The following is a 22,749-nucleotide window of genomic DNA, read 5'->3' as shown; positions in this document are numbered from 1 at the left end:
TAGTTTCTGGCTCCTCTGCTACAAAGGTGATCAAAAGTTGTGTAGAAAGGGGTAAGTCGAGCCAGAGAATCTCTAAGGTTTTTCAGCCCTCTTTTTCCAACTTTTCCAAAGGATTCTTTAACTCCTCATCCAGTTTTGGTAAGAAACAAAATAAACAGTCTCAACAAAATACAGATAAACAAGATATTTAAGAAAAAATGGCAAGGGGGTTCCAAGAATAATTCTTGGAACTCACAAGAACAAGGGCAGTCCAATAAGTCAGAATGACTATTTAAGATACTCCCTTCTCCCACCCTGGCAGCTCCTTTTTTTCTTCCAGAAAGTATGAATCTCCACTTTTCTCTTTGGCACAGATAGTTTCAGACAAATGGGTTCTGAAAATCATTCAGCAAGGTACATTTGGCAGTGGGAGGAAATTCTTCCTATCCACGGGTTTATTCCTCATCCTCCAGATGAGATTCTTTTGTTTCCACCTGACCTTCCTCACATGCTGCCACAGGAAGTGATAAAATCTGTTTTCCTTCCCAAGTGGAAAAGGGGTTTTATTTAAGGATGTTTTTTTGTGCCAAAAAAAATGCTTGGAAGCCAGTTCTGGATCTTTATTTCCTAAACCTGTTTATAATAGTGCCCACATTCAAAATGATGTCATTTCACAACCTGTTACCTCTTCTTCCTCGTTCAAGATTTAAAAGATGGTTATCACCAGATTCCTTTTCATCCAGACTTCAGACATTTCCTAAATTTTTTTGTGTGTATCATACTATCATGCCTCAGACTCAGTTATAGCTCATAGCAGGCTGTTACGTATCCACATTGTTTTCTTATTTAGATGACTTGCTTATCTTTGCAGAGTCTTTTTCAAAGTTTAATAATAATAAATAATAATCTCTATCATGGGTAAGAGATCTCTTTCACAGGCTGGGATTCCAAGAAAACATTCAAAAGTTTTTCATGACAGGGTTTGGGAGGGTGGCCTAATGGTTAAGGTGTTTGCCTTCCAAACACAAGGTGCAGGGTTTGAGTCTCACAAGGGATAATTGGCTAGGCTTAAAATGGCTCGCAAAGGCAGTTAGCTTAGTACTAACCTATAATCCTTACAGGTTTGTGTTCATGGAATGTTGACTAGACACCACAGTTCAAAGAACCTTTCTTCCACAGGAAAGAATAGATCTGTTTCTACAGTTTTCCACTCAGACTTCAGATACTGTGATGGAATACCTCATGATTTTGGGTCTCATGGCTTTTGTGATTTTCATGATACCCCTGGCAAGACACCACATGAGAAAGATACAGTGGTATCTGAAGTCTCTTTGAAACCAGCACCAATACCCCCTATCTTTTTAGATCCTAGTGCTGGGGTTTGTCAGAAGAGAAATCACTTGGTGGAGACACCAGATATCAGTAAATCTGGGCCTCCCCCTCCCCCTCTCCTTCCTTGATCCAGAGCAGTCAGTCTCTACAGGGACCTCAGACTTTGCGTGAGGAGCAGTTTAAGGAGGAACAAAAGTGCAGGGAATGTGGGACACCAAAGGCAGATGCAAGCACATCAGTATATGATGTTTGACTTTTTGTTGACACAGTCTTCTGAAGGGGACCCACAGACGTACAGACACACACACACTATATATATATATATATATATATATATATATATATATATATATATATATATATATAGTGTGTGTGTGTGTGTGTGTGTGTGTCTGTGTGTGTGTTGTTAAGTGCTATAGTTTTGTCAACCTTTCAGCTATAGTACATTATTGGTGCATTGTCTTTAGATGCAGTTGTGTAGCAGTGCAGTTCTGTATAAGTTATGTAGTTTGTTGATATATAGACAGACAGATATGCATTCATTATGAAGTTAATAGTTTAGTGCAGTTGCCTTTTGTTAGTGAAACTGAATTACATACTGGTGAGAGAGGGAGAGTGTGCGTGTCTATAGCATTGAAAAAGCTCCTTGTAAGAGAAACCAGGTCTGCAATTTATCATGTGTAATGCTTGGCTGTAAATATAGGAGGATGGAATTCCTATTGTGCTGTAGCTGGTAGTGTGTCTTTCTGAATTACGCATCTCTTTTAGTGTGTATCTTCATCATTTATTGTTGCTCTGTGTACCAGTTTTGACTCTCTCTCTCTGTCTCTATATAGATAGACATAGATATTTATTTGTGGGGAAGGATATGTCTGCATTGAGTATAATACTATATTTGTTAAAGTGATGTATCAGACGTGTTTTGTCAAATCAGAAACTGTTTTGTTTAGAAATGTACTGCCAAAGCTGCTCTTGATTATGTGCAGATGGGGATGTTGGGGGGGGGGGGCTTGCCTCTTGTATAGTAATGAGCTGTCGATGCTGTTCTTGCTTATTTATTAACAAGGTCATAACATTTCATAGCACTGCCGAAATTGTTCTTGTTTATTTGTTAATATGCAGCATGAGGATAGAGTCCCCCCCACATCTAACAATGTATAGTGCTTATTAGTTCCACCTCAGTCACCAATTACAAGGTTGCCTGTTATGTCCTGGAAGGTTCTGTAATGGCTTCCACAATGAATACTGTAAGTGGGTCAGATACTGCTATAACTGCCACTGGTGGCTACAGTACTATTTCACAAAGCAAAACTGTCCCATGTACATGCATACACACACTTAGATGTATATAAAACTGCACACATATGTGGTTCATGTTTAAGAAAAGAAATCATGTAACATTGATTTAAGTGAAAAATATAAAACAGTTGTCCTGATTCATTAATGTCTACAGTAAATGTACACAATCTGTATTCAACAACATCCATACCATATATTTTGTGCTTCCTAGTCACTCACAAAGATTACACTAAGTGTACATGTAGTCTGCACCTGTGATGTTATTCTTTTTGTTCTTCTTTTGGCCTTTCCCAGTTAGGGGTCGCCACAGCAGAGCTCCGGTTCGCTAATGATTTGCAGTAGATTTTTACAGTGCCAAGGTGCCAGCTCAACGCCCAACCTTCAATGAAGGCACGCCCATCCACGCATGTCTTTCGAATGCCACTCGACCACGGGGAGGACATGCAGACTCCACACAAAAGGTGATCCAGCCGAGAATTGAATGGGAGAACCTCTTGCTGTGAGGTGACAATGCTACCGCTGCACCACCGCGGAAACTAGTCTGCACCTGTGATAACTTTTACTACTCCATCTTGATATTTAAGGCTGCAAGAAAATTAGTAGGAAAAGTAAAATTAAGAGGAAGATAGTACGAGTTATTCTTGTGTTGTCGTTTAACTCAGAATAGTCTACACTTGCAGTACACTTAGTGTAGACGTTAATGAATCACAGTGGGTGTTTTTTGCATAGTGTGAACAACCCCTGGGCCCCCTCACAACTCTGTAACTCTTAATAGCCTAGCAGTGAAGATAAGGAGAAACTTCCTAAGATCCCACTTTTTAATGTGGAAACAGAGTATAAAGGATTAGTCCAGATAAAATCACTTAAACTAGCAGATATAGGAGACTCTTTCTCTCTCTCTCTCTCTCTCTCTCTCTCTCCCTCTCTCTCTCCCTCTCTCTCTCTCCCTGATACCCTCCCTGTGGGAGGAATAAAGACACCGTATAAAGTTTCCAGTAGTTTATTCAGTTAACCAGGTAGATGGATGAGTGTTCTTGTTTTAAAACATTGCATTCAACAGGACAGTTATTTAAAGGCAGTTACAGACAATGGTGGGAAGATCCATGGGAGCTGACTGGAGGAAAATCTGGGAGATGAAAAAAAAAGGAGCAGGACAGTTATTTAAAGGCAGTTACAGACAATGGTGGGAAGATCCATGGGAGCTGACTGGAGGAAAATCTGGGAGATGAAAAAAACAAGGAGCCAATCCCAAAGCTTAGAGGTTAGTCCTTTATCTGAATATTCCTGGCAGACCTATTAGTGTTTACCAGCTCAGCAGTCTGTGGAACCTCATTCTTAGTTAAAAGGTTTTATTTTAAACTTCTAACAAACACAACATGACAACAGACTATGAGTTAGGAATATAGAACTATATTTAAGAAAACACTTTCACCTGAGCTTCATTAGGTTCATCTAATAGAGTAGTTTACACTCTTATCATTGAAAATGCCTGCATTTGCATACCTATCACCAGACTTTATTAATCTTTTTGCCAGTCACCTTTTAGATTTGTACACATCTAAAGATCAAATAATAATAATAATGTGGCTTGTTTCCATATCACTAGTGGTAAACCATGCTAATATAGATGCAGTGATTTGCAAATGTAATTATGTGATTGGCTTTTTCATGTTAACAGCAGCAATTTGAATTAACAGTTTATGTCTAAATCCTTGGTTAGGTGTTTTAGCTGTAATATTTATGGCTTAGTGACCAGGGTGGTGGTGGGCATCCAGCCTGATCTGCCAGCTTAACTGCATTTTTTCAAAGATAGCATTTTTATTTCCTTTGAGGGGACACATAGCAAGGTTGTCCAGGTTGTGGAAGTGGAAACCTCCATTGTCTGGGAAATCATGGCAGTGCTTCACTAGGGTTTTGAGGATGTGGAGTCTGATGTCAGACAGGTGGTGTGCTAACCTGATTTTGAATTTGTTCACAGTTTTCCCTTTATCCATATGTAAAAACAACTGCAGCCATCACAATGTGCATGGTATACCACATAAACAGTGTTGCAATTACCAGAAAAAGTGCTGTTGCTTTTTCTCTTGAGTACTGGACAACAGAAGTAGTCCTTGTTACTCATGCATTTGCAGTAAGTGCAAAGGGGGGCTGAAGGGGTAAGTTCCTCTGTTTTCCTCCTCTGGTCATAATTTGCACTCTACTCAGTCCCTAATGTTCATGGCTCTCTTAATTATGAAACAAGGATGAGGTCCTAGAAGTGTTTCCAGTTGTTTATTGTCTGCAATCATTAATCAGTTGTCAGTCACGATTTTTCTGATTGTTTTATAATCTACTGGAAAACTGAGAGCCATGCTTCTTTTTCTTTTGTCCTCCTGTGGACACTGGTGTTGATTTCTGTTGAGCCTTGGAGTCTCCCGGGGGGGGGGGGTTCTTCAAAATGGGGTCATCTGCCTCTTTTAAAGTTATGATGGGGTTGAGTATGGAATTTAATAAGGAGGATAGAATTTAGTGATCTATTGCTCCACCCCTTAGCTAGGAAGTCTTAGTATAGGCTGATTAGATTTGTGATGAAATCTATAAGCTCTTTGAAGACACATGCAATTCTCATCCCCTGAGATTTTATAACATTTATGTTTGTAATTTGGAAATGCATGCTTTCACTGCACAGCATATTAACCCTGTTTGGTTTTCTGAACAGGTTGTTGGAGAGGCATTTGTTTTCAGTGTCCTTGGATATGGTTATATTTAAAAGTTGACTGAGGTCTTGCTGTGACAGGTCATGAATCTCAGGAGGCTAGTAGAATTACTGATATGGCTATAAAAGTCTTTCACTGTGGCTTTGTCTCCCTCCTAGATGATAAAGATGTCTTCAGTGAAATGGTGATAGCATTTCATTGATGGAAAATAGGGGGCTTTGGTACACTGCCTCCTCCCATTTTCTCAGAGCCACATTGGCCAAGCTTGGGGCCATGACCACCCCCACAGCTACTCCAGTAGTCTGCTTATAAAATTTGTTCTTGAACATGAAGTAGTTTTTCCTAAGGGTTAGGTCCAATAATCTTCCTAGAACTTCTGTCCCTCCTGGTAATACATTCCTGTCCTTTTCATGTGCCTCTGTTGCAGCTTGATAACAGTAGCTGTGTGGAAGCACTGTATAAAGTGCTTCCACATTTATTCTGACCTGGACAGTGGAATTGCTAACTGGACTATTGCTAATTTTACCAAGAAAATCCACAGAAATCTGTGAAAATTGAAGGAAAAAGCAGTGTACCAAAGTCCATTTTGCATCAATGAAATGCTATCTTCATTTTACTGATGCCATATTTGTCATCTGGAGGGGAACAAAGCCACACTGAATGACTTTTACAATCATAGCAGTAATTTCACTAGCTTCCTGAGATTCCCATTCTGTCACAGCAGGACTTTGATCAACTTTTAAATATAACCACATCAAAGGACACTGGAAACAAATGCCACTCCATCAACCTGTTCAGAAAACCAACCAGGGTTATAATGCTGCTGCACAGTACAAGCATGCATCCCCAGATCACACAGATAAATGTTATAAAATCTCAGGGGATGAGAATTGCATGTGTCTCCAAAGAGCTTAGAGATTTCATCACAAATCTAATCATCCTACACTAAGAATTTCTAGCTGGGGGGGGGGGGGGTACAGCAATGGATTACTAAATTCCATCCTCAACCCCATCAGAAATTTAAAAGAGGCAGATGACCCCATTTTAAAGGTCCCCAGGAGGCTCCTAGGGATCAACAGAAACCAACACTGGGATCCTCAGAAGGACAAAAGTAACAGAAGCATGACACTCACTTTTATATTAGATTATGAAACGATCAGAAAGATCATGACTGACAACTGGGTAATGATTACAGACAATAAAGACCTGGAAAAACCTCTAGGACTTCATCCATGTTTCATATTTAAGAGAGCCAGGAACATTAGGGACTGGGTAGATTGCAAATTCAGACCAGAGGAGGACAACAGAGGAACTTACCCCTGTAGCACCCCCTTTTTGCACTTACTGCAAATACATGAGCAACAAGGACTACTTCTGTTGTCTAATACTCGAGAAAAATCAACAGCACTTGTTCTGGTAATTGCAACACTGTTTCTGTGATATACCATGCACAATGTAATGGTTGCAGTTGTTTTTACAAAGGGAAAACTGAACAAATTCAAAAATCAGGTTATCACACTGCCTGTCTGACATCAGACTCTAGATCCTCAAAAAATAACTAGTGAAGCACTGCCCTGATTTCCCAAGACCATGGAGGTTTCCAATTCTACATCCTGGGCAAGCTCACTATGGGTACACTTGAAAGAAACAAAAATGCAATCCTTAAAAACATGGAGTTAAGCTGGCAGATCAGGTTGGATGCCCACCATCACCCTAGTCTAAACTCAAGCATTTCCATTAAAAGTGTGCTTTCACTCAGGAAACTAAACCATAAGTAATACAGCTAAAACACCTAACCCAGGATATGGGCAAACTGTTAATTGACCCCAATTGCTGTTGTTAACATGAAAAAGTCAATTGAGTAATTACCTTTGTAAATCACTGCATATATATTTGTATGGTTTATCTGGTGAACTAGCGACATGAAAAACAAGCTACATTATTATTATTATCAGTATTATTATTATTATTATTATTATTGTGATCTCTAGATGTGTACAAATCTAAAAAGTAACTGACATGAGTTTGAAAGTGTCTTTTTACCTCATGATTTGCACAAACTTAAAGAGCAAGTTTCAGTTATTTGAAATGTCTATTTTTGTTTTCCCTACTGATTAGTGACTTAGATTTTCCTTTAAGAGGGAGAAAAGGTGTCCAAACTCTAGCCTCCCAGTTTGATTGACAGCCCACTCCCATACTGATTGCATTAGCCTCTTACATCATCTAACCCCCCCCCAAGCTCCATGACACCAAACCCTCTTTCATGAGATTGGTTATGTAACCGCCCTTCCACCTACTCCCTCACAGTTTCCACCCCTTTATCTAGTCAGGCACAGAGCTATCTAGCCCTCTTGTGCACTAACTTTACCACATGGAACCTGAAGAGAGGACAAATCTGAACAGAAGAGCCCTGACTTCACCACCTGGAACTTGGAGAGAGGAAGAATCTGAACAGAAGAGTCCTCATTAACTCCTAGGCTCAGGAAGAAGCTTGACAGTAAAGACCCCAGACTGGAGTACCATAAAACCATGCTCTTGGGACCAAGAGCATTCCACCTCTCACTGCAGCTATCCCACAGTAACCAGCGATAGATACTGTACCACTGGGTCTACATTTAACAAAATTTCTAAGATCTGCCGTGCAATGAAAATTGTTGTTCCAGGGCACCACTCCACCCTGCTATATTCTTTACACCACTGGTGCAATTAGCCTATACTCAAAGAACTTCTAAGATTCTTATGTTTATTAAAGGTGTTTGTATACTCTGCAGTTTACTACTTCTTGGATTTTCATTCCATGGGCACAGAAAGCCTACACAAAATGTTATAATGTCTCAAATGTTACTTTCTGTTTCCTCCTACTTGTCCATGTCCATGAGCTCTGTAAAAATGAGCACTGCCACTTGTTTTCCACTGTATGCTATTTTTCTGGATGCATGTACTGTTCAAAACTGGGACTCACCTAGTGTAACTTTAAGTGACTACCTCCCCTGCATATAAAAAGGTCTGTGTTCATCAATAGGAAAAAAGAAGGGGGACTAGTGACATTAATCTAGTATATCAGCCTCTTATAACCAGGCATTGTAAACCTTTCTTGTTATACAAGAGAATATTAGCCTTTCATATTATATGTCACAAGATAATGAGCCCCGTAAAACTGGGCACAGCCTCTCATATTACAAGTGATAGACTGGAAAAAGCTTTCATACTTGGTCCAAGGAATATGACTCCCACTGATGCAGACCCAGCCTCTCATTTTGCATGCGTTACAAACCAGACTAATAAAGCCTGGTGACAGCCTCGTAAAAGCAAGCATTTTCAATGATCAAAGTGTAAACCACTCTGTTAGATGGACCTAATGAAGATCAGGTGAAAGTGGTTCCTTAAATATAGTTCTGTATTTGTAGCTCATAGTGTGTTGTCATGTTTTGTTTGTTAGAAGTTAAAAACAAAAATAAAACCTTTTAACTAAGAATGAGGCTCCACAGGCTGCTGAGCTGGTAAAACCTCATGGGTCTTTCAGGAATATTCAAATAAGAAACTAACCTCTAAGCTTTGGGATTAGCTCCTTGTTTTTCCATCTCCCAGATTTTCCTGCAATCAGCTCCTATGGACCCTCCCACCATTGTCTGTAACTGCCTTTAAATAACTGACCTGTTAAACATAATGTATTAGAACAAGAACACTCAGCCGTCTACCTGCTGAACTGAATAAACTACTGGAAACGTCAATAGGGTGTTTTTATTCCTCCCACAGGAAGGGTATCAGAGAGAGAAAGTGGCCTAGATATTCCAGTTTAAGTGATTTTATCTTGGACTAATCCTTTATACTCTTGTTAGCCCTGTCACCCTCTGGGTCACAGGTGGGATACCAGACTTAATTCAAGCCCTCTGGATTACCTCTGTTTACTTTTTAATGTGGAAACATCTAGATAAAGCAGGGACTCAGTGAAACATAACATTTTTTTATGAAACTCTAACCAACAAACTGAAAGTCTCCCATAAAAAATGAATGAATGAATTAATATGTACGTGTCTGTTTCTGTGCGTGTGTGTGTGTGTGTGTGTGTGTGTGTGTGTGTGTGTGTGTGTGTGTGTGTGTGTGTGTGTGTGTGTGTGTGTGTGTGTGTGTCTGTGTGTGTCTGTGTGTGTGTGTGTGTATGTGTGTGTGTGCTTTTCTCCCTTAACATCCACATACCCATGTGTGCAAACCCAGCCTCTAAATATACCCCTGTCCCTGACTTCATCCCTAAACCGTATGTTCTTCGTTTCTAAAGTAGTTACTGGGTATTTGGTCCAGTAGACCATTGAGAAGCCTAGCCTAATTCCTAATTCTAGAAAAATAGCAGTAAGAGGTGCCATAATAAGCTGAGCTGAACCCCAGCTAATGTTATTAAGCTTCATGTCCCTAATAATACCACCATATCTGAGAGACACACATAAATACACATTTCACACATGCAAGTATTCAAACAAACCAAAACATCTCTCCTCTTTTCTAGCCTTTATACTAATCCTTACCTATGATCACTCACATACATGCACTCAGCCTCCATAACAAAACCTGCAATATAAATAAAAGTTTTGGCATAACTCCCTACTCTCACTTGCCTTATATTCAATTTTTTAAACAGATGATACTTTTTATGTCATTCAAGATGACGATATCTGTATGGCATCCAAGGCCTCAAATTGTGGAATCTACTTCAAAAGATAGTCACTTTCTAGATTTAAAGTAAACTGCATTCATTTAAAATGATTCATAGAAACAATTGTGAAAATATTTGCTGGGTCAAGGTATCTGCATTCAAGTCTTGCTAAACTTTGAAGTGCATACCTCATAGTAGTAATTCCATGTAGAAGAAAATGAAGTGATGTTGTAACCTGTATTTCTTTTTGAAGTGAAAAAGAAATTGTACTATTTATGTCTTTGTTAACTTTTTTTTTTTATTCTGCAGCTCCCAAACCAATCAGTCATTCCATATCATCTGTGAACTTACGCTTTGGAGGACGTACAGGCATGAAATCAATGGTGTGTAAGATGAACCCCATGTCAGATGCTGCATACTGTGGCTCTGAAGTCAAGAAATGGTGGACTCGACAACTCACAGTGGAAAGTGATGAGAGCGAAGACGACCTTTTAGATATTTAGACACATGAAGAATTACATGAGGATAATTCTTATTTATGCATCGAGTTTAGAGTTCTGGTACACTCATTTCTATTATTTTTGTTCTTACATATTTTCTTTAGTTTCTACTTAAAAGTCAAAATTAAATTCAAAGAAGAAAGCACCATTAATTAGGTGTTCCATTATATTATATCTCTCTATTTCTATGTCTATGTGCATCCATAGATGTATAAAAAAAAAAAATATATATATATATATATATATATATATATATATATATATATAGAGAGAGAGAGAGAGAGAGATAATATATATATATATATATATATATATATATATATATATATATATATATATATATATATATATATATATATATATATATATATATATATATATATATATATATATATATATATATATATATATATATATATATATATATGTGCATGAATCTATAGATAGGAGGGAAGTTAGGAGGGTGGCCTAATGGTTAAGGTGTTTGCCTTGCAAACGCAAGGTGCAGGGTTTGAGCCTCACAAGGGGTAATTGGCTAGGCTTAAAATGGCTTGCAAGGGCAGTTAGCCTAGTACTAATCTATCAACCTATGATAGAGGTGCATGGATCCCATTATCAGTTTATTGAATTTCCAAAACTTCCAAGACCATATGTTCAAAGTTTTGAAACTTCGAAATAAAATTAAAAGAAATACTAAAATAAAATAAAACGACTTACCTTTACATTTTTGCAGGAGGGGGCAAGCCTCCTTGCACCCCCACCCCCCCTGCTAATTAAATATACCAACTCCAAGATCACACTACAGTGTGGAAAACAGCAAATCCCGAGTTCCGCTCTGTATGGCGATCTCGATACAAAGTGTTTGAAGTTTCAAACTTTGAACATATGGTCTCGGCCATACAGTCTTTGAAGTTTTGGAAATATGATAAACTGATAGGGATCCATATATATATAGATATATATATATATATATATATATATATATATATATATATACATGTGTGTGTGTGTGTGTGTGTGTGTGTACAGGGAGAGATAGATATACACACACACACACACACACACACACACACACACACACACACACAGTTATGCAAATGTTTAAACAAAAATAGTCATACAGAATCATTTGAATATTGTTTTGTATTTTAATATTCAGACCGGTAATCTAATCTAAGGCTGTCTTTAATATTTAGTGTGATTTTTAATTAATTGACAGAATTTTATTAATAAATGTGACAGATGATGTAGTAAGGTGGTATAGCATTAACTTTTCTTGGACTGAAATACAGACTGCTAAGAATAAAGAAAAGGACAGGTTACGATGTGCAGCATTACATTACCGCATTTTATAACAAGACACTGCTATGGTTCTTGAAAATCTAGCATGAAAGTAAAGGCTGAAAACAGTGTTAATAAAATTAATTACCAAAGGAAATCCATCCATTTGCATATTAGTGTAAAAATGAAAAAATGCAAAAGAAAAGGATATGAAATTATACCAAAAAAGTCAGTTTCAGAATAAACTATTAAGTTGTAAAGCTGTAGCTGTAAACAAGAAATACCTACTAAAATAATTTTTGCTTCGGACCCGTTTCCCTTGTAAATACTTTATTGAGAGGTCTTAAATATTAAGAACTTCTACAATGGTATTGCCGCTATTGTAGTATATTTCAGTGTCTGGCAGTAAAATTACTTTCATTAAGAAAATTACTTCTGATGCTGGAGTTTTGGTACTGGTCACTGCAATTACAATGGTCAGTGATGTAATATAATGGTATGTGAGTAGAAATGCCAGTGGAACAATTGTGGTGTCTTCATTTAGCCCAATCAGTGACATTACTTCTAATGCATTTGCTTTTCTCCAACCAGTTAACCTACACTTCGTTGCTCACTCTGACATTACAGTTCATAAGTCTGCAGCCTAATTTAAAAACATTTTCTGAAGTCGTTCTTAACATCTTCCTCCTTCAATGTCCACCTGCACCTCTGCTACCTATGTCCTTCCCTTTCAACTACTTGCCTCTCACATATCCCTGAGAATACAGTCTTATCTATATTGTACTCATATCATATAATGTCTGGTGTGCACATATTTAGCATTTTGATTATTTCCTCATCCATTATCCCCTGTGTTTCATCACTGTAATCTCTCCCTCTCTCTCTCTCTTCCCCTCTGTCACTGTAAACTATTTAATGCTAAATATACTCTGAGAATTGTATTTATAGGTCTGATAATATAAATACGAGTGAAAATTTCATTGTATGGAATGTGTAGTCCTAATACAGTTCCCTGTTGTGTATTAGCAGTATAATAGAGATGGGACTGTAATAGTAAAAATTGACAAGGACTGCTTTTTAATGCATTCCTGCAATCAGAAATGTCAACAGTGTCAAAATATGGGTAACCCAGACTAAGACTGAGAAATTTAGATGCAGATATTTTCTGAAAAAAATCCTGAAGATGTTTTTATTTATGTGTTTATCTTCATTGCTAAAACAAACGAGCTGTACTGACTGACTGCATTTCCTCTTGTAATAGATATGGATGACTGAACAATTACAAGGGCAATTTGCAGACAATTTAAATTCACAGAAGTAGCCATTAGGTGGGCAGTGTTGAATTTAAGGTACTCAGTCTGGCATCTACATAAGAAAATAACTCCTTATGGCAAATACTGCATGTAGACAGTGAATGAAATGAATTTAAAAGGTAATCATAATGAAGAGTCAAGCTTGTATTGATGACAAACTACATGTCAGCATTGCATTCACTCTGTAAAAAGTAATTAGATGGAAGATGAAGAAGTAATCCCAGCTATGTAACTTTGCAATGTTTCTGATTCATTTTAACTCAGATGGGAACTAAGCATAAAAAAATAATTAAAAAAAATGCAAGATGTTTAATGCATAGCAGTTGCAGGTTATAATTTACTACATACTGTAGAGGGAAAGGTCAAGCAGCTGTGCTTAAGGAATTTCATTAGAACCAGCCAGCATTATGTTGTAATTATTATATAATCATATTATACATATCCTAGACACTGCAGAATAAATGGAAAGGGCAGAGCAACCCTTTGGGAATTATGCTAAAAGCCACAGAAGTGCACATTTTGTTAAGGCGTAGTAATGTGTCAGGGGAGAGGATATGAGAAAAAATAAAAAGTTAGAAAAGTTACATTTAAATGCAATATTTTCTTGAAGTACTGCTGTAGGGTATTGCCCTTCAGTAGTGTACGAATAATGAAAAAGGTCTACACCTGTAACTGCCTAATGTGTACTTTAAGCAATCATGTTTGCTGGTCAGTGACTGAACAGGTTATAGAGAAATGTCTGCTGGGGAGTCTAAAGAAATACTGAATTGTAACAGAGGATGTTGCTTTGCACAAATAAATTATAGTACTACTTTGTAATAAAATGCCATTATATACCCGTAAAAAGAATTGCATTTATTTCTGGAGATAGCAGCAACTTTCTTTCATTAAGAGATCTGAAGTGGACCAGGAAAAGACTTTTAAAATAGTTTAAGGCCTGCATCAAAAATCTTTTTGTAGAAAGAGTTAGACTTGTTATATACACAATGAAAGACAAAAAAGCATAAGTTGGCTTTAAGATCTGATGACATCAATTAGGTACAGAAATAAAGTATTGATTTTCAGAAAAGCACAGTATTAAAATGCTACGAAGGAAGCATAGAGTGCATTCAAACATATGTTGTGTGGAAGATCTCCACAAAATAAGTAATTAATTATTTAAACAGTTTTTTAACCACCATCAGGAGTTAGAATCAGTGTTGGGCATTCAGGAGTATATTGTAAGCAAAACAAAATTAAACTATAATAGAATATTTGACAGATGTGATGCCAATAAAATTGATTTCTCAGTGTTACAGTAAAGGTATGTAATATGGAATGTTTCCCTCATCTATAGACCTATTAAATTTTTTTCTGTGTTTTTCATTGTAATGTTTTATACCAATCCAGAATTCATTTAATTTTGCTGCTGTGTAAAATTTTAAATTATATTATAAAACTCAGCAACAAATGTTCCACTATACAGTACAGTTTTATAGTGTTTTATAGTGTTCAAAATTCATGACAGGACACATATTATTGTACCATCCAGGATTGTATAGTGTCTCGTTTTGAAGCTGGGTAATATGTAAGGTCCTATTTACCATTTAAAATGAATAGGTTTGCACTGTACAGTGTAAGTGAAGATGTTTATATTGCATCAACCACAGTAAACATTGTAAATATGGATATTAGCCAAAAGCAGTATTTATAATACGTTAATATGGCAGGAAGCATGAGTGGAGTTTTCAACCTGCTTCAAGACTCACAGTTCAAACAGGTGAAGTTCTAGACAAGCGATAAGCCTGTGTCTAGATGATTCAGTGTATTTATTGTGCTTGAACTTAAAACACAAACTGGGTGATCTGTCATTTAACGTCCTGAAAAAATCAACTCAGGTACATGCATTTGTATCTGTCATTCTACCATGCTTTTGGATTGTATATTTGTAATCTAATGAAATACTGAATTCATTAAAACTAAATTTGTTTAAGATAAATAAAACTTTGATTATTTTAAATCTGCACTTGCATCCTCAGATATTTCTCTGGTATCTGATACTTGACTGAAACATGTTATTTCTTGTGCTCTAGAGTCTGCAGGTACCACTATTAGGCTAATATATGCATTTATTTTACTGTCTCATTTGATAACTGGAAAGGTAAATCGATCCTAACAAAAGTTTTTAATTACAGCTGAGGCATGTGTTCTTACTATAACGTGAAGGCATGTCCATTTGAGGATTTGGTCCCTTAACATTGCTTAGAGTACCAGTATGCAACTCATGAGATCCGGTTTCCTGTCACTATTAAACAATCTCTAAGTAAATGGTGATTTATGTACTGAATCTTTATTAATGTGCATGACAAATACCAAATGGTACATGGTGTCAGACGTAATTCAAAATGAAAGGCTTTCATGTTGTTTCATCTTTGTTTGAGAAATGGTACCAGCATAGACACGACACTATGCACCTTCATTGCAAGGTAATATATCAGAGAACTGGAACCTCTGAATTTAGAAATTTAGTTATCTGTGAGCAGAATATCCCAGAAACTTGAAAGGGTTGCTTGGACTATATTTCTACATGTTGCAGTTGAAGAAGCTCTGAAATTTTATACCTCTGAGTTTTGATGTGAAGAAAGATCATTTCAGTGGCTAAATAAACGTTTCAGTGTTAGAGCTAACTAAGGCAAAATGTAGAAACTATCTGACGTTTATTCTTCAGGATGGCCCACAGTCCCATGGTACTGACAGTCGTATTACTAATTGCCACAATCTTGACACTCATATTAATAAATGAAAGAATCAAAATAAAGACTGTAAATTCGGTAAGTTGCATGATTCTTTTGAGACAGACATATTTGTGTGTGGTATACAGAACGACTTGCCGAACTGAATGCTAATAAAAGAAGAAGATGTTATTACAAAGCAATAGCAAGTGAATTAACATCCCCATAATCAAAATATTAAAGTGAGGAACCAGAATTGTGCAGTGATGAGTCTGAGTCAGGAAAATGTCAGGAAAGTAAGGCAGAGTGTGAATGAGTTGAGACTATAATGACAATAGCCATAATAAGATCCTTAAAAACCATAGCAAATGCAACTCATACAAGATATGTATACAGTTTGCCTATAAATGTGTTAAAAGTAAATTAATTAACACCAAACAAGCCTATAATCCTCTTGTCATTTGTTCAGTAAGAAATAATGTTCTACATTTAATCACTTGTGAAGAAGCTGTGGAGTGCTTTTGCTCAAATCAGCAGAATGCATGAAGAAAGAAAAGAATTTTCAGTCAAAAAAATCTACATTCTACGAAATACACATCCATTTATTTTTTATTCAATGCTTTATTCTGCTTAAGGTTAATGAGATGTCATAGATATGCACAAAGCAGAGAACCTCATCTCAGTCAATACATCAGTCTACTAAAACACACACAGCTCCCCCACCATACACACACAAACACACACACACACACACACACACACACACACACACACACACACACACACACACACACACACACACACACAAAACACATGCCACACACACACACACACACACACTAACACACACACACACACACACACACAAAACAAAAAGATGCAATCACACACACACACACACACACACACACACACACACACACACACACACACACACACAAACACACACACAAAGAGTTGTGCACATCCTCATGCATACAATTTGAAGGTTTGACAATTTACTTTGTAGCACATATTTAAATCTTTGAGATAAGGAAGGAAACTGGAGCATCAAGTTGAAAGGGAAAAAAACATGCAGAAAAATTAAGGTCCCATAGGCTTTGCAAAAAAGGCACCCCAGCCAGAAACTGAAACAGTCATCATTCACACTGCCTCAGTAACATATAGGTTCTTTGCTTGCACAAATCCACACTGGCAGTTTTCCAGAGCTCAGAATTCCCTCCTCTGACTCCCTTTGATAGGGGATCAGCTAAGCCCCTCCTTTCAGTGGAAGCCTAATCCAGTCAATGGAAGTCAGTTCAGGCTTTTAGTGCTAAGTAGAAAGAACAAAGAAAAACAGCAGCAGGAACTACCTGAAACCAACCAATTCACAACCATAAAACATCAACACAAATAACCAAAGCCAATCAACAACATAACAAGGTTGGATACAACAGACTTCTATATAAAATAAGGGGGGTAGTGGGTGGGTGATGCCACTGAGGAGTGTGAAGTTGGAACATCTACTGTTACAAATAATAAGACTTACAGAACTGTACTATGTTCGTCATTCAGTGGCATGTGGATAGATTCCCAAAGCTTACCCTTCCTGGGAAGAGAAAGGATAAGGATCCAGGACCCCCGGAGAATGATCATCACTAAGCCTGCTCTGGTATTATCCATATTGTACAATAGCAGTAGAGGAAGGAAAGACCTCATTGAAGCTGATCAGTTGTCTGGGTATCCCAACAGGCATTAAAAATGGTATGCGGTGTCAGAAGAGGTAGAAGTGAATTGCTTTATTCATTTTTTTTCTTGTTATCATTCTGTAGTATAGAAATATCAGTCATAATTTGAAATGTTTTTTTTTTTTTTTCTTAGTAAAGTCATCATTTCACCTTTTACTTACATAGCTCATGAGAATTCCTCTATCTATCTTTCAAAGAAAATATGACAGAATTGCAAATGCCATATTTTTTTTGCTAGAAGTAGTTTAGCAGAAAATTTTAATTATCAGTCCGAGAAGCTCAGTTTGTTGTTTACGATGAGTGGAATAATTGAAAATTGTGAAAAGTTGCATTGTGTCATGTTTCTGCATGTCACAGAGGAGGAAGCCTTGAATGAAATCACATTTCAAGAAGAAAAAAAAAATGCTATCAAAAATGAGAGCCTAAAATACTGTCATTTTCCATGTGTTTACATGAAAACAAAGGCTCAGTGGAAATGTGAATATGACAAGGTCCCAAGAAAGCCAATTTGGGCAGGCTTGCAGTGATTCAAAGTCCCAGAAACATTGGTAGAATTAGTACAGGCTCTGTACAAGGACTCAGTGACAGTGTTCAGTCTCACAGAGGGGTATTCCCAGTGGGAGTGGGTGTGCATCAGGGTTCACTGGTCTGAGCTGCCTACTGTTCACAATTGTGATGGACTATGATACCTTTGCTGATACACATGCTTTTCTGAAATAACTTTATTAAGCTCTTATAGACACATGACTCTAACCTTGCTCGGGTTACTTTACTAAACAACAGGGACAAAGATTACAGTTTGGTAACTTGCATAATTTGCTGAAAGCTGATGGAAGAGGCTGTGGTAAACATATGATTAAACAATGACCATACTTTTAAAATAAACAAAGCTGGACTTATCGAAAGTTATTGATGTGTACACAGTAAGCAAAATTCTAAATGCTTTGTTGAAGAAATTAACTGAAGAAACAGAATTGTGCGACATAACATGTGAATCCAACAGAGTAAAAATGAAGCCTTAAGTGAAAATGTATAATAACTGTAGTGAAGATGAAAAAGAGAGTAATGTGGTACAGAGAAAGAATGAAGCATTTCAATTTCAACCCCTGTATTTTAAGCATGATTATAAGTATGATAGGAAGAAATGTCCAGCTTTCAATCAGTTTGGTAAAATATATACTAGAAATAATATCGTATTCTGAAATATATGCAAAAGAAAAATCAAAGAATTCACGTTATTGCAACAAAATATGAAAATAAAATGTATCAGATGGTATGCAGATTGTATTAAATTGGAAAAAAATAATTTTCAATGAAAGTAAATAAAAAGATGGTGCACAATGATAATCAGATGGAGCAAGAAGATGAACTTAGTAAACAAATATTGAAATTCAATTAATTTCAGTAATACTACTGTATATTCAAACTCAAGGCCTATAAAAGCTCTTTAAGACTTTGCATTATTGCCAGTCCTGATCAAATGTAATATTATTAAACCATTGATCTAAAGCCCCCTTAAATGTATCCAAATCATCAATAAGTTCACAGATAAGTTTGTAGATTAGTACAAGGCTAACTGTCCTTGTAAGCCATTTTAAGCCTAGCCAATTACTCAATGTGAAAATCAAAACCTGGACTTTGTGTCTGTAAAGTTAACACCTTAACCATTATGCCAGTCTTGTAGGGAGTTCCATAGCCAGGCTGCACTAGGGTGCAAGAAAGAACTTTTCAGCATACAGCTGACAGTGGGTAAACTAACCATAAAGTTGTTCCTTGTGTTGGCCCTGTGAATTATAAATTCAGTACCTGGTGTTGCTGCCTGAGCTGTGTCATATTGGCTTTTGGGAAATAAAATTAAATCACCTCTGAGGGATATGTTGTTGTTGTTGTGTCTTTCGGCTTTTCCCGGTTAGGGGTCGCCACAGCGGAACTCCGGTCCGCTAATGATTGGCAGTAGATTTTTACGTACCGAGTTGCCAGCTCTGACACACAACCTTCAACGAAGGTACGCCCATTCACACATGTCTCCACACAGAAGATGCTTTAACTGAGAATCGAACAGGACAATGTCTTACTGTGAGGCTACAATGCTACCACAGCACCACATATGTAACCTATCAAAAAGAGGGAAAGATGTTTGAGTCTCTCATAGTAGGATAAATGAGAAAGACCACCTACGTGTCTTGTGATGGTCCTCTGAATGCACTCGAGCTTTTTCAAACAAGGGACTATCAATACCCAAAAAGAGTTACACTACTCTATTATTGGGTGAATGCTACATGTATAAAGCTGAATCAAAATGTCTTTGTCTCTACTGGGAAAAACTTTGTAAGATTAGCATTTCCTAAATTTCATAAAATTAAAGTAGGTACTGGTGTCAAGCACCATGTTTTGTCAGCAAATCCTTTTAAAACATCAGCGGTTGAAAAAACACTGAAAGTAAAATAGATTATACAGGATTTATTTATTTAAGCCATCAAATAAGGCCATTGGTTCAAAAGCAAATAAGCTATGGATATAAAAATAAGAAGCACAATATTCCTTTTCACATAGCAGCACTGTATCAGGAAGGTATCTTTCCTAATATTTTGAATGATATGTCTTGTAAGAAACTGGATACGGTGAAATGTATTCATAGCGGATCAGCTAATCTGAATGGGAGCACTCCCACAGAGAAGCATAATAAATATAGTACAACGCCATAACTCAGATACCTTCTGATTTATTTACATGCTTGCCAAAATATATTATATTCAGAATAGGTTCAGATGCTATATAGTAATACACACTCCAAGGAAACACTCTTTTATAATACTCTGAACCCCTACATGATATAAGCAGATTTCTTACCCTGATAACTGGGCGGACTATACCTGTATCACCATTCTTCAAAATTATCCATTGATCCTGACTAAAGTGCTGTCTCTTAATAACCCCCTCAACCAAATAAACACTTGTTCCTGAGAAATTGCTACATGCTTAACAATTGATATAGTCACACTTGCTAATGAACAGCTAAAGAGTTAAAGGCACCAAAGTCCATAAAATCTGTTAAGGCAGCTAACACTCCATATATCTGGTAGTCTTTACTGATGCCATAAAACACTTAATGATAATAATTCACATCCCAGGAGCTGCCTTCAATACCCTTGCTGAGTGTGTATCCACTTTATTTAGCTCCCCACAGCTACCACCAGCTCCTGTTCTCATTCAACAGGCCTACTAGACCTAACTTAGCCTCCTCCAGTCTCTACCAGATCCAAATCTGAGGCCATTAAAGCGAATGAGGACACTGGTGCAGCATTATACCACTGCCAGAAAGCATATCATAACCCATCACCTCATCGCAGTCTTGCAAGCTCTGTTAAAGAGTGCTACCTACCGTCCATTTGTCTGTAGGGGACATTACTGCTTACCTGATAGCTCAATGCATTAAAGTTCCATTTTCATACTATACTAACTCTCGCCTGAAAAATAAAATGGAAAAACTAATCACAGAATCTGATAAAAAAAAAAATTTATGCTGAAGTCTGCCATGTTTATGATGGGACTGATGGCTTCAGCTCCTTAAAAAGAAATGACTAGCTTAGGACTAAAATGTATCCAGACATTTAATCAGCTTCTGGATTCCATATACTGCTTATTCCTTATTACGTAAGTCATTCAGTGAAGTATTAACTCACCTGTCTAGGATAGCTCCAAGCAACTTTATTTCTCCGTATTCTAGAAACTCCCCAACTAATAAAAGGCCATTTTACAGAAAAATACAATTTATGATGCAGAAATGCTACAAAGCCAAGTTTCATCCTTCCCCTGATTCCTTTCAGAAGAGGTTTGAGCAACACTGATAGTGGAGATCCTGATCACTTCATCAGCCCAGGTCCTATTGTTACTCCTTCCTATCCCATCCCCTTAGGAGGCAGTTTTAAGTATTATACCCACAATATGAGAACACAATACTATTTCAAAGGTTATTGAACATAATTTCTGAAGAACCTTGTTTTGCCACCAATTCCTTGTATAACATTTCACAAAGTTAAGATTTTTTTAGGCTTAGTGGAACAGGTTTGATGAAAAAGGCAATACAGTGAGCTCCAGAACTTCAAAATAAAAAGGTTCTTACTCAGGATGTTTTCCTGTACTCAAAAAAGACAAAAATGGATATCACTGTTAGACTTGTCCAATCTAAACCAGTATATTGTAATGAACAATTTGATACAACTAATTGCAAGAGTTATATGCAGCCTGTTTAGCCACGTCAGGGTGGTAATTATTGTACTGCAAGCACTTACTCTGTTAAGCCATACTGTTTGGTCAATAACTGCTCTGCTATCAATGACTATTCACAATTTGAATGTTTTTCCTTCTCACACCCATATCCCCCACCGGTCCCCAACTGTACCACCTCTATCTCACCCCTAGGTAGCAGCAAACATTCATTCCTCCCCTTATCTCCATGCACCAGTCTTCAACAGGCACCTACCCTACAGACCCTCTGGCATCTGTTGGACAGACCCTGATAGCACCTCTCCCGTATACATTTGCTGTAGCCAGCAATAGTTTCACAGCTGCTTATAGGTTGTAACATACCCAGTCACTTTTATTCAACCTGTAACCTCTGTTCTTTAGAAAGCTATCTCATCACCCACATATAGCCACTACTAACTCTAATTACTATAATTCACCAAAGGATTAACTCTTACTACAGCTGTTCCCACATACCTTTGGCCAGCCATTACTGCCACTCAATATTAGTTTTCACTGATTGATTTTTGCTCACCTCTGCTGGGGCTCTAACCTGCTCTGTTCACCCTGCAGCCTCACTCCGCTCCCCTACCCTGCCCCCAAATGTCACCCACCCCCACTACATGCACATTTATCTCAACCACAACCCCACCCCTTTCTCCTATCTACCAAACACACTTGACCACTCCCTCCTCACACAATTTCTTTTCATACTATCCACCCACCATATACACTATGTCCAGTCCCCCAAACACTCCCCTACTCCTAATAACCATTCTTACCTCACTAAACTATCTCACTTATCTCACTCATATTCCTCAACCACACCATACATGCCCTACACACTCCACATCCACCATACAACCTGCCTGCACATCACCCTCCACCTCCATAACAACTGACCTCTGCCCACTCAGCCCAACCCTACTTTTCAAATATACAACACTGCCTATCCTTCCTACTCACTACACACCTCCACAACCACACTCCACCAACTCTTCCCCATTCCTACACTCAT

At 37.5% G+C, this 22,749-nt stretch overlaps 1 protein-coding gene across 5 annotated transcripts in view; it reads left to right on the top strand.

The window, feature by feature from the left end:
* Positions 1–10,671, top strand: part of NALCN (sodium leak channel, non-selective) — a 3,563,801-nt gene extending 3,553,130 nt beyond the window's left edge. For 4 of the 5 annotated variants that reach the window (XM_044071239.1, XM_044071242.1, XM_044071240.1 and 1 more), the window contains one exon: positions 10,264–10,671. In XM_044071239.1, coding sequence (XP_043927174.1) covers positions 10,264–10,457 — 194 coding nt within the window. In that variant the 3' untranslated portion in view covers positions 10,458–10,671. The remainder of the gene's footprint in view (positions 1–10,263) is intronic. The other variant, XM_044071241.1, reaches the window with a different exon arrangement.
* The last annotated feature ends 12,078 nt before the right edge of the window (positions 10,672–22,749 follow it).

This window comes from Protopterus annectens, chromosome 5.part0, assembly GCF_019279795.1.
Source record: "Protopterus annectens isolate FY-2018-M chromosome 5.part0, PAN1.0, whole genome shotgun sequence".
Lineage (NCBI taxonomy): Eukaryota > Metazoa > Chordata > Ceratodontiformes > Protopteridae > Protopterus > Protopterus annectens.
This window is presented reverse-complemented; position numbering and strand designations above follow the sequence as displayed.